Genomic DNA, 17028 nt, shown 5'->3' on the forward strand with positions numbered 1-17028 from the left:
AAGGAGTTGCTGTGTGACAATTTTTGGCATGTTATGGTCTACATCCTAACTGTTTTAAGTGTTGCTGATGAGCACCACAGTTGTTCTCTTAGTCTATGAGAATGGAGGGGAACCTGACAAATACTACAATAAGTGATTCCTCTTGTATCTGAAAATCAAGGCAAGTGGGACTCTGGTTATGGTTTTATTAATGAAGAGGCAGCCTCCAGATCAGATTTGAGAAGCATCTCTAGCATATGCCTTAATAATCCAATATCATATTGCAGCAAGAGTAGATGCCGAGCAGAAAGCAAGACCATCACCCTGAAACACAAGGTCTCCTTGTGTCTGGTACCACTGGTGTGTGTGCATGCATGGATGAGGATTCCCTTTTGCTATTTGCTTTAAAAACCCACTGCTGGTGCAGATTGGATCATAGCTTTTTGTCTCTTCTCATTTTAAAAATCCTTTGTGGGTTTTCCTAAGCTTTGTTGCCATTAACTTGCTTCCATTCCTCATTAAGAAGGCTCAGAAGTGTACGATGCTTACCAATAGATCTGCTCAAATAGTGAGGCAGTTTCTGAAAAACAGACCCTTCCTTTTGATCAGCATACTTTTTGAGGAATTGCGATTGCCCTCTCTTCAAACCAAAGTAGATCTTGGCAGCAGACTCTCATTCATCAGTATGATCAGTCTTGGCTATCAAGACTATATCCACCTATCAATGTAGATATTTTTAAGCTATCCTCTTGCCATGCTTCTTTGTGTTCTGAAGTACTTCTTTGCTTTTCCCTTGGGAGAATACCTGATGTCTTTTGAAATAGTTTAACTTCAAAATACTTGTAGGGCAGCACTCGGCAGTAACTGAGGATATATTGGATCTACAAGAGGGATTAAGCATAGATGTGTGTACTCACATACAGCTTATCAGTAGCACTTTTGCTGTCTACAGTGTAGGTGAAGATTTGGCCTAAAGCATTCTGGATAACTTGTCTTTTTTGGCTCAAAGATATGCTCCTCTGACTTCATGGCACAGACGTGTGTTTTCTGATATGGTTGGTAGAAGGTAGCCTTCTTGCTTTCTAGACTCTGGATGGAAGAGAGACTGGCATCAGAAAGGTGGCTGTACCACGTGTGGCAATGAATTATTTTAACGTGGTTATCTGATTCCTGACTCCAGCAGTCACAATATAAACCTTGGTTTTACAGGTCTGTGATTCTGGAAAATAGTCTAGAAGTTTTTAGAATGTATGCTCTGTTTCAGGAACTGAGAAATCAATTTCTTTCCAAGTACTAAAGTGTAACAATAAATTTTTAGGTGTATCAGGGCTATACCATAAGCCTTTCCTGTTCTCCACTCCCTTTTGTGGAGTCAAGAACGTCATTTTACTGTGTATTTAAAAACGAGGACTTGCATGCTGAAAGTACCCACACTAAAACAGAATAATGCTGTTTTCATCCCTCTGCACTCTAATACTTATCAAAAAACCTCTCAAAGACAGTATGTTTGGTGGTATGTCGAGAATCTTATCAAGACCTTCCTTAAGTGTAAGAAATTACCTTGCCTTATTTTCATTTAGGTATGATCACATTATAACCAACAAGTTAATTGAGAATGTGGTTATCCACAGCTGCAGGGTTTTTTTTCCTCCCTGCTCATTTTCATTCTGTCTGTGCAGCCTAGCCCAGTGTAAACTTTCTCTTTTTGGGGTATTTGTTGAGTACTGACAATAAGGAAATGCCAAACTCATACCAAAGCCATGCAGGTGAAACTATAGCGGCATTCATTCTGACTAGGACACTTCTCATCATTTTAGGATAAATTAGGTTATATCTCCTAATCTCTAACTCTTCTTTCGTCTGTTTTCATGTTTCAGTCTTTCCGAGCCCACTGTATGTCAAAGAATAAAATTTAGTAAAAATGAAACAAACTTCAAAACACTTTTTTTTTCCACACAAACTTGCAGATATGTGCATACCAAATAAATTACTTAAGTTTAACTTTCACAGTATAGATTGAGAAAGTTTACCTTGTAAGTGTACATTAAAATGATATAAGCTAAACTGTCGAAGGACAGAATTTTCCCAAAGCACTAAGAGAAGTCTTAATTACTTCAACAATACTGAATGTACCTCTGCATATTTAGCCTTTCTTCTTAAGAAGGGTACAAAGATGTTGATTTTGAAATTGGGAGTTTATTCAGAATATCTTCTGAGATTGTTTGGGGAAAACAGTGCCAAGCTAAGTTACTACTACCAATATTCACTTAAACATGAAATGTCATTAAATCTTGATTTAGAAGTTCTTCAAAAATGGGCAAGAAAAAATCATCTTCTTTCCTTTTCTTGCCTTTTTTTTTTCTTTTAACATATGCTTACTAGCTAAATGCACTCCCTGTGCAGATGAACTCATTTAAATTCTGTAGTGGAAATTTATTGACAGGCTAATGATGGTGATTGGTACACAGCAATTATACCACTTAGAACTCCCAGTATTGATTCCAAATAAGGTCAAAGGAGTGTATAAAAGGAGTTTGAATGAGCCAAGCAAAAATATTTATAGCTCTGCTTGGAGTATATCCTCACAAATTCTAATTATGTCCGTGCGTGCAGGGTCTTCGAAATATCTGTCCCTTGCATGTGGACATAAAGGCAGGGTGTTTGTAATTTATCCCCATTTTATCCTGCTGCTAATGGCAGTGAAGTGTGCCTACAAGATATCGTAACTATCAGTTTTTCTACCGTTGGACAAGCTCTCCCCAAGTGTGCTCATGAAAACCTGAACTTTGCTAATTATCCTCCACTTCCACACATAATAGCTGAAGTGCTTGTACTGCATGCTACTTTCCAGCCTTTAACCTCTGTCCTTTCTTTGGCTTTAATGGATTAATGGATAAATAGATGCATTCTTGCTTAGGTGGCAGTCGTATACCAAAGACATATATGGTGAATAAATAATTTTCGTTGAGAGTTCACAGCTGTAGGGTTATTGATATGAAGCTTCACTTGCCAGAGCAGCTAGCGAAAGTCTCTTTGGACCTGGAGGAATTGGGTATGAAATCTGACTGAATGGGCAAGAAGATGCAATTCTATTAGTTGTTGCAATGAAGACAACTCTGCTGGCACTGTGAATGTGTAAGGGTAGAAGTTCTTAGTAGAGCTTGGTTATCTCATTAGAGGCAAGCACTGCCCAAAACCAAGCCAGTGGCAGGAGGAAACTGGCAAGAAACCATTAATCCTAGTCCCAAATCATGCCCTGATAACCAGGAGTAACGTATAGTAACAGAATGTACGCTATTGAAATCACTTATATTGTTATCATTAATGTTGATGGAGTAATTTCTGTCACGTATGTACTTGAAGGATTCTGATTCCCTGTTAGAATGCAGTTTATGGGGACGTGTCATTATCCCTAGAGGAAACCTCCTCCTCTTTTTCCTTGTCACAGGAGGCATCTCCTTGCCGCTTGAGCATGAACATGTCTGCCTATTTTTATTGTTTTGTTTATCTCTAAACCAGACAGGTCATCCTTCAGAGCTCTGTTACAATTTCACAAATGCTCACCTGGTACTCACCTGGCAAGTTGCTGGGCAAGCTACTGCTTGCCTTATGTTATGCTACGATGCATTGATAGTTCATTGGAGTCCTCTGTTGTAGGCTTTTTGTAGCTCGGCCGCCAATGCTTGCATGAGAAGGAAGATCAGACTGCTAAACAGGGCACCAGGGACCCTTGCTTACTCTCTACTCTCCAGTAAGTGGGGCATGCTAAAGTGTGAGTGTGCAGGGCTCATTCCACATTAGTTGCCTACATGCTAGCTCTCAGCCTGTGGCAAATGTGAGGTAGGTTTAGCTCTGTGTCCTATGTTTGTGCCTTGGAGGCACAAGAATAATTTTGGCAGATTGTTGGGGATAGTGGCAGAACTAGGTAAGAGTCTGTAATTTTGGAGGGCGTGAGTGGACATCATCTCCCAGAACACTGGATGGATGGAGTTAAAAGATTACCCTGTCATTACTGGCTGCCTACCCAGTTAGGTTTTCTAAAGTGAGCTTAGTTTGCCCTGTTGCCTTTTGTTGTAATGCTTTTTACTAGAATCTGCTATGTGTAAAAGTAGATTCATTGATTCCTTTGCAAGCCAAAGAGAGAAACACCACCTGAATGCAGGTGGGCGCCATCTTCTACCTTTAGTCCAGGGAAGAAGTTGAATGTCCCTTCTTAGCTTTGAGTGGGTTTAATAAATGTCATACCTACTTCAGCTTAGGATTTGTTTTTCTTCTTCTCCTCTTGACCAGAAGGTTTGTGGCCTTCAGCCTAGAGGGTGGCTACTTCTGCATAGCCATCTGTCCAACTCACAGGAACTAGCAAATTCTTACTGTGGGATCCAGCCACCACTGTTCAGGATACTGCTAACAAAGCTCTGTGAGGAGATGAAAGTCTTCTCAAAACTCCCAGCATATTATGGGGCCATTCCATAGTCCCTAGGAGCCAGATGGGATGTAGTGCTGTTTATTGTGGTGCCTAACTTGCTGAGACCAACACAGTGGATCAGTTGACTTGTCTCTCTCTTTCCAAGGTTATGTTTAATATGTAGAGGAGACATGCATCCAGGCAGGCTGGTTTATGAAATACGGTTCATCTGTTCCTCTTTTCAGAGGTGTCCAGCCCTTTAAAAGACCAAGTCAACTCTGCTTCTAGGTTAGTGTGTCACATAGTCTGTTTCCTTCTGTTAGGATTTTGATAGCTGAACTTCCAACTGCATATCAAGATCTCTGCTGAGAGATGCTGCACTTCTACCAAGTTGAAAAGAGTGAGGGAGAGGAAATTTGTTAAAGGCAAACAGGTTTTTTTTCAGTTTGTTTTTCAGAGGATTTTGTTAATCTGTATGTCAAAACAGTTTAGTTTAAGATAGTTTTGCAAATGGCCAATGTGAAACGTTTAAATGATTGATTTTTCAGTTTGAGAAAATGGAAATGTCTGCTTAGCTTTGGGAATTCAGGAAAACCTACTGCATTTCTCCGATTGCATGGAATTGTAAGATTGTCAAGCTTCCCCCATACACTAGGAATGTAACCATCTGTTTCTTACCAGTTTGTGACCATTGCTCACGTTCACCATTTGTAGTGAACATGATCAAGTTTTATCTATGCTTCTGCTCTTGTCTACAGCACTGCTGTTTGTCAACAGTGCTTATATCTAGGCTACAGCCTAACAGTGTTTCTGTCCATCAGTTCTGGAAATACCTGGCACTTGACCCTTGCTGCTTCAGCTTTTTGATAAATTGCTCCGGGGCAGTACAAGACCTAGCATCGTGTTGGACACTGTTCCTTGGCCTGTTCCACTGTTGGGATAATCCTGCTAGTTCTCTGAGCTGATGTTCAACCCATGTTGTCCAAAAGGGGGGGGAAGTTATGCCATTGCAGGCTGTTGTTGAGGAGAAAGGTTGATTGCCACTCTTTGCCAGATGCATTGTTTCAAAACTTAATGCTTAGGGCTTGCTAGGTAACTGATAGGTATGCCTTTGTAACGTAGGCTGCAACAGCACCTTAGAGGACAAAAACCCAAATTTGACTGTATCTTGTCACTGACAAGTTAATCCTTAGAAAAATTTCTCGTGCACTAGAAGTAGTAAGCGAGTTGATTCTGACTTGTTTCATATTTTCTTAATGTTTCATTTTCTACTTTGTTTAATGTATGTCCCAGGCACGTGGGCTGGCACATTTTATTTTCACAGTATATACCCATTGCTCTATATAGCATTTGAATGAAGTTTAGCTTCTAACATCACGATTGGTATGGAAATCTTCAGCTTGAGTGTTAATGCTTTTGTTTGTGAAATAAGTTCATAATTCTGTTTAAAACTGTCCTGACAACAGTGGTGTTGTCTTGCTTTGTATGGAACAAGTTAGGGAATTCGGACGTGAGGATGGAAGGCTGACACTGACTTCCTAACATTCAGCTCCTGTTTGCCTGCTTGTCAGATGATTACTATTTTTTATCTTTGTGGCTGGTTTCCGTTACCCTTGTAAACCAAAGGGATACTTTTAATGTTACATTTAAAGTTAACAGTTCTTTAGGATTATGCCAGGTATCAGAATTAAAAATTTCCGAAGCAGGACTAACTAAATTTACTGAGTTAAAAGTGAATCTATGTAAAATTTTACTGTTTGGTTTAAGAAACTTGTATGATTGCACAACTTTTTGATTTGGCTGTATTTCTGGACACAAATAATGCTAATTTTTAATCTTTCTTGTAAACTAGGCAAATGGTGGCTCGAAGTTTGCTGGACACTTTGAAGGAAGTCAGTGATGATGAGAGAGATTGTATTGCTGTGTTGGAGAGAATCAGCAGATTAGCTGATGATTCAGGTAGGTAGCATTAAACATTTTACTGGGTTAATGAGGGAAAGTCAGAATTGCTGAACCTGTGTTCAGCACAGGACAAGTATGTTCTTTCTCGTCTTCAATATTCAAACTAGGCTTCTGCAAATGCAGTAAGATACTGTAAAATTTCATTTTGCTAAATCATCCTCCTAAAGATGACTTTTTTCCTTACTATTTTCCTCAACAGAATTAAGCCCCTTCAAAATGTAGGATTACCACTTTCCATCAGTACATTTTTAAATAACTTTTATTATCTACTTCAGCTACTCAGCAGATCTACATGATTATTTTAGATTTGTAGATAAAGGTTAATTTCTTGCCTTGAAAAGAATCTTGCAAAACATCTGTGCAAAACGCCCATTAGTTTTGATAGAATTTAAATGCTGAAGTTGTTCCCTTGGTCCCTTTTTGGGCACCCAGTTATGAAGATAAGAGAGGCAGCAAGAATTGGTAAGCAAGATGCAGATAAAAGTAGTGAGTAGGAGGGCTCTGTAGATATAAAGGGGCTTTTGCTCGTGAATGTATTGGGACTACTGAGTGTTTGGAATAAAAGGCAAAAGCATGAGAATAATGAAAAACAAATGTGAAATAAAAGGGGTGCTTAAAAAGTAGTGGGGGAGTGGATGAAGGGAAAAATGGTGTGGACAGAGCTGCAACAAAATTCCAGGTTGAAGATGCTCTGAAAAGAATTAAGGGCTTGATTTCAACATAGCTGATACAGTGGAAGCACCAGAAGGAAGAAGGCTTTAGCGGCAAAACATCAGAGAAGATCTGAAGTTCATTCTTTTGTCACTGTAGGATTGTATGGAGAGAAACTTGTATTAAATCTTGTATGAGAAGAAAATGTTTCTTCTGTTTAATGACTGTTAGTTTTTCTCCCTTCTTCCAGAATTGCAGAGCATAATGCTTTCCAAGGGTAAAAAGGTGTTCTGCTCATTTCTGTTATTCTGTCATTACTGTCTTCATTTAAAATGCACGTTTTTATTTTTCTGGGGGAATGTCCTTGTTTAGCCAGGAAAAATAACCTGTTGTAAGCATTATGTAATTGTATTGAGTACCTCTCTGAGGATTCTTTAAGAGGAAAAAAAAGTCACTATTCATTTAAGATTAAATGTGTCTTTAATTGAGAACAGTGGCATGCTACTGTTTCTAGCATGCTTTCCTAGCAAAGCTCTGCTTCTGAAATTTGTATATACAGTGCTTGTTTGTGTGATTATGTTAACAGTTTTGAGCATTAGAAACTTTCTGAAGCTTCATTTCAAGTTTGGAAAATAGGACAGATATGTCCGGGGGAATATGGCCTTGTGCAGCAACTTTGTAGCCTTAGGCTTTTCATTGGTGACCAACTAAGTGTCTCAAATTGAAGTTTGTTTAGGTAGAAGTGTAATGGAAAGCAAGAGTTGAGCTCTAAATCAATTTGTTTCCTTTAACAAGGGTGGAGTACATTTTTAGTCAGGGTTGATACTTTCTCAGCGTCGGTAGAAGCAGCATTTCAGGCTTTTCCTGCGTTGTACAAGTTGTCTCCGATCTGCCAAACTAGTAGCACTGGATTCTGCAGCTGCCCCACAAATTAAATTTCTGCAAACTTAACTGTGATTTTTGTGCCTCAAGCAGTTGCAGTATTGGACTTAGCCTGTTTCTGTAAGACAGGTTATTAGAATATTCTTGTGTCTTAAACCATGTGAAAATTCATTAGGGAACTAGATCTGCTTTGTATCATCTTAATATATGTGCTTGACTATTATTCAAACTGCAGCACAGTGTTTTTTGTTCGTTTTTTGTTTTGGGCTTTTTTTTTTTTTGGTTAAGGTTGCTATTACTTAAACTTGTTTTTAATTTTTCTCTTATCTGATGCTTTTTTTCCATTTACAGTATTTTTTACAACTTGTTTTGTAAAACAAAAAAACCCCTGAATTTGGAATAAGACGACATTATAAAAGTATCTGTGCGTTTTGACTTGCTTGGTTAGAGCCAGATATCTGTATGGCTAAAGCCATCCTGGCGTCAAGCCTTCATGTTTAAATGCATAAATAAAAATAAAACCAAACTGTTCGAAGTCAGACTAAACTATGTACAGGTCTTCTCATTTCTAATAGGTGATACTCATTAGTCTTTTGCCTGTTTTTTAACATTTGGAGGTATTTGTCTTCCCTTGTCAAATCAAGTCACAGAAAGCGAGGTACTCTTCTTTTTTTGGCAGTAGTTCGTATAATAAGGTTTGAATTGAAGAATGTACCTGGGGTACAAAGTATCCATGCTCTCTCTGTGCTGCTGCTACTGTTATCTAAAATACGGGTATAGCAGTGAACTAGAAATACCAACTGTCCTAACGTTGCCTAAGCAGTCCTCTGTCCCGTTAATACCTGGCAACTTCAGAAGTCCTGTAGGTGGACTGACGTTTTTAAGACATGGTCTTTGCTTGAAAAAGAAACATGTTTAGGGTTTTTTTGGGTTTGTTTTGTTTTGGGGTTTTTTTGTTTGTTTGGGGTGTTTTTGCCTCTTTTTTTAATAAGCTGGGGCTACAATGAGACGGCCATTTCTGTGTTTGAGAACAAGACACTTTCAAAACAAATATTTTTATTCTTCATGTACTGTGATACCACTTTAAGAAGCTAAATGTCATCTCTGTTATGCTAAACACTGCATTAATGTGAAATAAAAATTAATCTTTACTTGAAAAAGATCTGGGTCCAAATATATGGTTGTAGGATGGAAGGCACAAAAAATCATGACACTGGTTTGGTATGACACAGATCTTGACATACCAATTGGCTAGCCATGACACAAATTTTTTGAGGCATCGTGGCAAAGGCAAGTATCAGCTCTAAAACTATTTTTAAAAAACTGTTGACAAAAAATTCTCAAAGAAATAGCTGTTAGTGGGAACTCATTTGTACTCTTTGAGTAATGTCTTATTAATATCACTAATTTATGAAAGTTTCTTTGGTGAGGGAAGAATTAAGTATTGCTAAAGAATGCTAAGTGATGTTTTAACATCTGTCAACAGCCAGTGTGTGGGTTGCAGGTAGACAGACAGCGAGTTGTAGTGAAATGTATTTTGTGAAGGAGAGTTCTGACTACTGTTGTGTAACTGCACATACAAATGATACAAAGTGGGTCTTCTCCTGGCAGGGCAGTTTGGAGTCTTTCTAATGAATTAGTTTCAGGTTAGTCTGTTTCTACTGGGGAAAAATACCCACTTCAGGTGATATTGGAAATGAGCTGCTCCCAGTGCTGACGGAACACAGGAATTGCTGTGCCCTGGTATCATGTCCTGCTGTATGTAAATGGCAGCACAGAATAGCTGTTCCAGTGGAGGAAATCCATCAGTGGCAGTTGGGGAATAATCTGCTGCCTCCGTCCCCTTTACTTGTCAAAGAAAATTTTCTCCAAATCTCAGTTGTTCAGAAGGCTTCTTTTCTTCAGTGTTTGTCTTCATTGCTGTGGTTGGGTGTTAGTGCTACGTCTCTGATTTTGCTGTGGGGTTTGGATATTTTTTCAGTCCTTCCGAACTCTGGACTTCCCTACTGTCTTTGGTAATGAGTTTCCCCCACTTACATGTTTTTATGGTCTTTGAACTTATAGAAGACAAGAAGAAGGTTGGCATAGAAGCTCAGTGCTTGGCAAGTGTTAATTTATCCCCTGTAAACCCTTGTTAGTGATAAAGAGCTTATCTTTGTGTTAAAACAGCTGGGCCTTCTTCATTCTGAAATGTAGACTAGCCACAGACTTACGTGAGCTTGAACAAGGCCCTTATGTCTGTCTTTTTCACTTGAGTAAATTAGTATTATTCAAACTTTTTTTTTTGTACCAGCTTGTGAATGGCTTATCTGATATAAGGCTTCGTCACTGTGCACACAAGTTCAATTAACTGGCTTCGAAAGTTAGCCTCAGCCAGAATTATTGCATTATTGGCATTTTGCTCAGTGTGCTTACAAAACTGGGTGCTAGAAGCTTTAAGTCTTATTTTCTGAGGGTTCTTTTAGAGGGAGAGTGTGTATCTTCATTTCTAAAATATATGTGGTATTTTAGTGTACTGTGAAATAGATGCATATAGGTATTTTTCTAAACAAATGATGGGGAAAAGGAAGGGAATTCCTGGAGGACTAATGCTTATTTGCTTGAATATAACCAACTAGAATTTTTTTTTTGTCCTGAATGAAAAGTAGTCTCTTTACTGCATAGAATCAGTTGTGAATGCAGTTTGCAAAACAAACTGATTTTAAAAAACAATTATTAGACTAATTGGTCATTAAGTTTTGAAGCTGTATAATCGGGCTTAATGTGGATGGCCTCTCAACCTTAATTACTTAATAGTGTGCTTAACCTATGTTAGTAAGACCATTTCAATTACTGCTGTTGGTATAGTGAGAGATGCCAACAGTACCTGTTGAATAGCACATATTACAGCATTCATTTAACAAAATATTCATATGTAAGCAATAGTAATGGGAATGCTAATATTTGCCTTTCCCAGATGTCAATAGCTCCACCTGTTTTTTTTCTCCCCTCCGTCATCTTCATGTTTCTGGATTTTCCATACCTTTTCTCCTATCTCCTGCTACACTAAGAATTTTTTCCTTTGCTTGATGTGATCTTCTTTTGTCTCTCCATACATCTGATGGATGACTAATGGTGACTTTACCCTCTCTCATTAGTCTGTATTTCACTCCTTGCTCTGCCAGTCAGTAATGAAGACCATTTCTGGTTAGTAAAAGAAAAGAACCTGACTACTGAAGCAGCACACAGCAGCACAGGTCAGACACATCAGTCTTTCTGATGGACTCCTAAGTTAAAAGGGACAGGCTCTGGTTACAGTGTATTTTCACTTCTCTAGGTTTTCTTTTGCCTTCAAAAAAGGTAGGAAATTCGGAGGGACAGATGAAACAGAAAATGAGAGAAATCAAAAGGGAAAATATAGATAACACTAGAAGGAAAGAAAGAGGGGAAGGGAAAGTTATATTTGGGAAAGAAGGGGATAGATAAAGTTTGAGTTGATAAACTGTAGAATTTATTTAAACTTTGTCTTTGATCATGCAAATGACGTTCAGTTTGAGAATAGACATGTATACAAATCCAATACTATTGCCATGCTGTTGGCAGATTGGCATCTTAGTATGCTGTGGACCTTATATTCAGGCTGAATACAGAAATGGGGATCTACACAGCGGGAGGGGCATGAAGGTGTTTTCTGCGCTGCTTGTTTCTCTCTAGCAAGTATAAATCAGTATTTTCATTTGCTTTTCACCAGAATATTTTTTTTAAAAAATGAAAGTGTAAATGCAAAGCTATGCACTTAAACCTTTACTTCTTACTCGCAACCCTTAATAAGAACAAGTATCATTATTAATATTCAGATGTACTTAAAACATTAATCAAAATCGTCAGTTAAAGCAGTGTTACAGTCACCAGTAGTTGTTCTTCATATACACTTTTAGAACACAAAAACCTTACAGCCCCTCACAAATGTAGGGGAAATTGGCTGCTGCTCGTATTCCAGAATGGTCATTTTGGGATAATGAAAGCTCTGCAGAATTTCTTCTAAATACTGTATGTTGTTGCAGAATAACCTATTGTGAAATAAATCCAGTTGTGAGCTGGCTCTGGAATAATTACTTCATTTACAAATAACTGTTCTGGAGCAATTAGTTGGTATTATACTGTGCAGCTCTGTAATAATCCCCTTTTAATTTCCAGTATACAGCTAACTGTGGCGCTTTACTTCCTCATAGCTGAAGTGGAATACAGAGTGAACTGAAGCCTCAGCAGGGGTGAAATAAACATCACGCATTTATATAGGAAAGCTAAATGTATGTCCTAGGAGTAGCTACATGAGTATGTTGGCACTTTGCTTACATGAGAGATGGTGTCAAATTCTAGGGGAAATGTAAATTTTTTTTTTTTTTTTTTCCATGGGTGGGGAAGGAACAGTTAATTACTTCTACAATTTTGGAGTCAGTTTGGGATGTTGATTTAAATGGTAATTTGTGAAATAGCTAAAACTGAAGGTTGGTGTGTGCAGATCAAAGTCTGCGCAGGTTCTGGAGATGTTGGTTGGAATATATTGCTGGTTTTATGTGGTGTAGAAATCGAGAGAGGTAGAACTGTGTCATTTTTTATTCTGGCAACTTTTCAAAGTTATTTCACAAACAGAAGAAATTGAAGTCTATTTTCACTTTCTTCTGTCATTCTTTTAGTTTTGCTTGATTTCTAAAACTCAATTCAGTATAATTCTTCATCTAGAAAATACACAAGACCTAATAGAATGAAGTAAAGTGCTAATGAATGAGAAAAACAAGTATGAGTTTGTTTCTGAGATCTAATTTTTTTATATTACTACTTCTTTTCAAATTTATTTGTTTTGACAAGTTGCAGCTTTTTTTCTAGTACCCTGCTACTTTAAGGCATAGACTTGTACCTTCAGGAGATCGTTTAAAAAGAGCAGCATTTAAAAATACTTCCTCTGCCAAACGGAAAAATACTGTTCCAAGCAAATGTTATGGAGAACCTAATTGTACACAGTCATTTTTCCAGAGTGCCTAAAATAGAAACTTTCAGTCTTGATGTGAAGCAAAATTCCCCACCCAGATTTTGTTTATACTGTGTGAAAGCCTGGTCCTGACTGTGTTGTACAGTGCAAAAAAATAGATAATACAGATGTATTCCCCAGCTGGATGAGCTTATGCTTGAAGAAGTTGCGTGTAATAATTTTAACTGATACTGCCATGCTCTGTTCACTGTCTTGATGACCAAACCATAAATTTGGTTATAAACAACAGAAGAGTTTAAACTGAAACGGCAGACATTGTCATGTATTGAAGCCTGCTGGAATCTGTATTTGGAGCTGCCACCTGTCTAAGCTAAAGACAAAGCCGAGGAATGGATGAAGTGAGTGAGAAAGTGCTGTATCTTTAGTGGAAATTTTTGGCATTGTTGCTCGGGTCTTTGGGAAACATAATGCAAAAAACCTCTCTACTGTAACCCCATCAGACTGCAAGATTAGGCTGGAACATATGCTTCAGCATTTGGAGGAATTGAGCTCTTATCTAAATTGGTAAGCTTAAGGTTCAGGTTCCTGCATAGCAGCAGTAATTCCCCAGAACAGCACAAATGCCTTTTTGATAGTGAATTATGGTGTTGCGTTACACAGCCAGTTACATACATAGAGCTGGTTTGTTTGTTGGTTTGAACTGACCTTACTAAGATTGCAGAGCCATGTACTTAAAAGTTAGGGAATGTAAGAACTAAGGTGACTTTACAGTTCTAATTCATTCACGGGCATGAATTTTTCAAATCTTTAATAGCATCATCTGATCTGTCTGTGATCCTCACAAAGCCAGAGCTTACTTAGTAGCTGAGGAAGAAGGGGGCTCACTTTACATGAGCAGCTCTTCAATATTGTCAGGCGGTGTGGCCACCAGTCTTAAGTGCTGCATAATAGATGAACCCTGTTCTGAAGAAAAAAGGATCTTATGTTTTTGATACTCACTGCTCTCTGACTGGAGTACTTCATTAAGAAATTTATGAATTCAATTTCACAGCAAACCTAGTCAATTTGGGGAAAGGCAGTGTTGCTGTTACTTTACCAGTGGGTGGGCAAACTGTAGAGGTATCAAAATCAAGAGTCTGCCCATTTTGAGTGCCTAGCGTCTGAAGCTTTATACATAGCTCTTGATATTCTTAATACAGAGCTCTTGTTGGCTTTGATTGCAGTGGTGGTATTTCTTCAGCAGTGAAGACACAGAGTTCGGACTGCAATCAAATGAATAGTGTGCAATTACTCTTGAACACTGAAGAGTTTGGCTTGAGCGTTTTGCGCAGCTTCAGGCTAGGCAAAGGAATGAATAAGATTTCTCGGCATTTTACTTCTTTCACTCTGTTTTGGTGGTAATATCACAGTAAGCAGTTCCTGCGCCCTCTTACCATCACTTGCTTGCTTCCATCATCAGATAGTTCCCCTACTTGAGGGGAACGTGTGATTGCACAGGGAGACCAATCTAAATGCCAGTTCTTGCTGTTTAATCATGTGGCTGTGGTGGGGCAAAAGCTGCATCAGCCAGATCAGTTCTTTGATACAGTTTGTAGTCTAGCTGCACGAACAGTTGCATTGGCATAATGGAAAGGCCAGCAGCAAGTTTTGGTTTGGGAGGGTGGGAACTGCCTGAAGCAAATTTGGAAACAATTTAAGAAGCACTGCTGCCAAACATGCAGCCTCAGCCAAATTTCTCTTACTCCCTCCCCCTCCCCTCTGCCCTCCCCACATCAGTCATCTTCTGTCTGCTGCAAGGAATGAGGCAGGGGTCCTAAGAAGTGAGAATGAAATCCTAGTGATAAGTGTTGTGACACAAGCCTCTTGTACCCTTAGATCATGTCCCGGGCATGTTTTGCAATAGCAGCCTTACGGGAAAGGTGGGAGCGAGTCCCTCCAGTGCTGGCATTGGGCCCTGGTTCCAGTTTCTTGTCCAGCAAGTTTCAGTCTCCCTTCCCTTTAGTCGCTAGTTTTATCTCCTTGTCACTCACCTCTCAGCCCTCCATCCCTACTTACCCAGCCTGGTGGTTCCTCATTCTGCTGTTTCCCATCTGCAGCCTTCTCAAAAGAGTTGGTCTTGGGAGAGGGGCTGTGTACAGTCTGTCTGCAATGATGTTGGCTGTCTCTGTCTCAAGCGTACAGTGTGTCTGCAATGACGATGGCTTTCTCCATCTCTAAATGTGCTCAGCAGGGAAGGACTCTTCAATTTGTAGTTGCTGTGCTCTCTGTCAGCTACTGGGCAGTTGCAAATGGAGGGTGTTTTCAAGGCCTCTTAGCTCAGCCACCTTTGGGGCAGGTTTTCACACAGATGGAAAAAAACATGTTGAGATGTAAAAAGACTCCTTTCTCTGGCACATTTCAAGCCCCTCTTCCAGAAATGTAGGAAGAAAATAGATGGTTTTGCCAACTTTAGTCTTGAAAACAGCTGATCTACTTCGGTTCATTCCCCCCCCCCCCCCCCCTTTCTCCTGAGAAAACCTCATCCTAATGAAGAATTGCAGCTTATGCTATCTCATGTTCGAAGGACTGCTCTGGCAAATTTTTATAAGGAAGCAAAAGATGAGTTACTATGATGGGCAGTATGAGGCAACTTTAATAGTAGGAGGTCCTGCAAGCTCCCAATAGAAAGTTAGACTGGAATTAGAAACTTCGACTGAGGATGGTAACTTTTTATTCTCTGACTACATTTTTTAGAAAAACTGCAAGAAGTAATATTTCCTTTCTTCGCATTAATATGATCTGTAGAATTTGGCTTTCAGAATTAATGATCTCAACTATTACATTTGCCCTATTTACAGGTGCTTATTTTGGTCAACTCTCATGTTTAGTGCTACAAATGTAGTGTTCACCAAACTAGAATTTAGCCTTTTGTTATCTGTTCGTTCATTTTCGTTAATTCAAGTCTGCTGAAACTCACACATAGTTTGAGTAGTCTTCTTCAGGATCTGACTTCTTCAATACAAACTTCAGGATGTGTGTATTGCTTATGGAATTCAACCTGCATATGTTTCAGAACATCTGAAGTTTAAATAAAAAGGCTTTTGTCCTGTGTGTTCCTGTTAATGTTTTGGGAAGAGAAACAGGGCAGACTGGAAGACTCTTTTTCTTTGTTGTCGTGAACAGCAAACCTATTCAGTATTGATTTATCTGGGATTTAATTTTGTATTTTGAAACTTTCTCAGCTATTTATAAACTTTACAGAGGATTTTGGTATGTTTTTCTATAGGAAAAGTAATGTAAGTCTATAGGCAAAGAAATGGAGCCCATAGGCATTTGATTACTTTGTGTGCTATGATCTGTTCTGTTCTCATTGTCCTCAGTGAAGAAGAGACTGCACACAGCATGGTACTTGCTTTATCTTTTTTTTGTTTTATTCAGGCCTAAGTTGTCACTTGTAACCAGTGTTCAAGAAAGCCAAGTGCTGCATGCATTGGCCATGTTAAATACAAATGCAAGTTACATGCTTCTATCTAGCAAAAGGTGGTATTTTGAATGTATCATGTTAATTCCAAGTATTCCAAGGAAGATGGTTCTGGTTATACCATTAAGTTTTATCTGAACAATTAGTTCAAAAATTTAGTAATGCATGCGTATCCTGTGAACAGTATACATCTTATTATTTAAAATATTGTAAATCAAATTACTGTAACTTGAGAGTAATTGATGAGTTTTCATTATGTGTTTTTATAGATAATCAGTTCTCTAATAGTAACTACAGATGTCAGCAAATTCTGAAAGGACAGAAATACTTCGTACTTAGGTCTGAAATTATATACTTTTTTCCTGTGGACAAGCGGACTATTAGGCATGTGATAATGACCCACTTCTTAAACTGAAGCTGGTTTTTAATAGTTGGAATTTAATCCACATTTGTATTTCTTTTCTTGTTTCTCCTCTCATCCCCCAAATAGATGTGCATGTTCTGTGTGGACTAGGATTCATTCAAGCAGTGCACTGTTTTCTGAATTAAAAAGTGAATTAAATATTTTTTTTTTAAATAGTCACCAACTTTGAAAAATGTACCTGAAAGGTTTAACAGAAGCAACTGGGAAGATGCAGGACCTTTTCCATCTGATGAAAATATCAGTAGCCTTAAAAAGCGAAGAATGAAAAAGAGCATGAGTGGTTGTGGCTGGTTGTC

At 38.6% G+C, this 17028-nt stretch overlaps 1 protein-coding gene across 9 annotated transcripts in view; it reads left to right on the forward strand.

Moving 5' to 3' along the window:
* Nucleotides 1-17028, forward strand: part of PPP4R1 (protein phosphatase 4 regulatory subunit 1) — a 68611-nt gene that overhangs the window by 18708 nt on the left and 32875 nt on the right. For 8 of the 9 annotated variants that reach the window (XM_075494366.1, XM_075494367.1, XM_075494362.1 and 5 more), the window contains one exon: nucleotides 6237-6343. The exons of the other annotated variant lie outside the window; for it this stretch is intronic. In XM_075494366.1, coding sequence (XP_075350481.1) covers nucleotides 6237-6343 — 107 coding nt within the window. The remainder of the gene's footprint in view (nucleotides 1-6236; nucleotides 6344-17028) is intronic. 9 annotated transcript variants of the gene reach the window in all.

Source organism: Mycteria americana, chromosome 2, assembly GCF_035582795.1.
Source record: "Mycteria americana isolate JAX WOST 10 ecotype Jacksonville Zoo and Gardens chromosome 2, USCA_MyAme_1.0, whole genome shotgun sequence".
NCBI lineage: Eukaryota > Metazoa > Chordata > Aves > Ciconiiformes > Ciconiidae > Mycteria > Mycteria americana.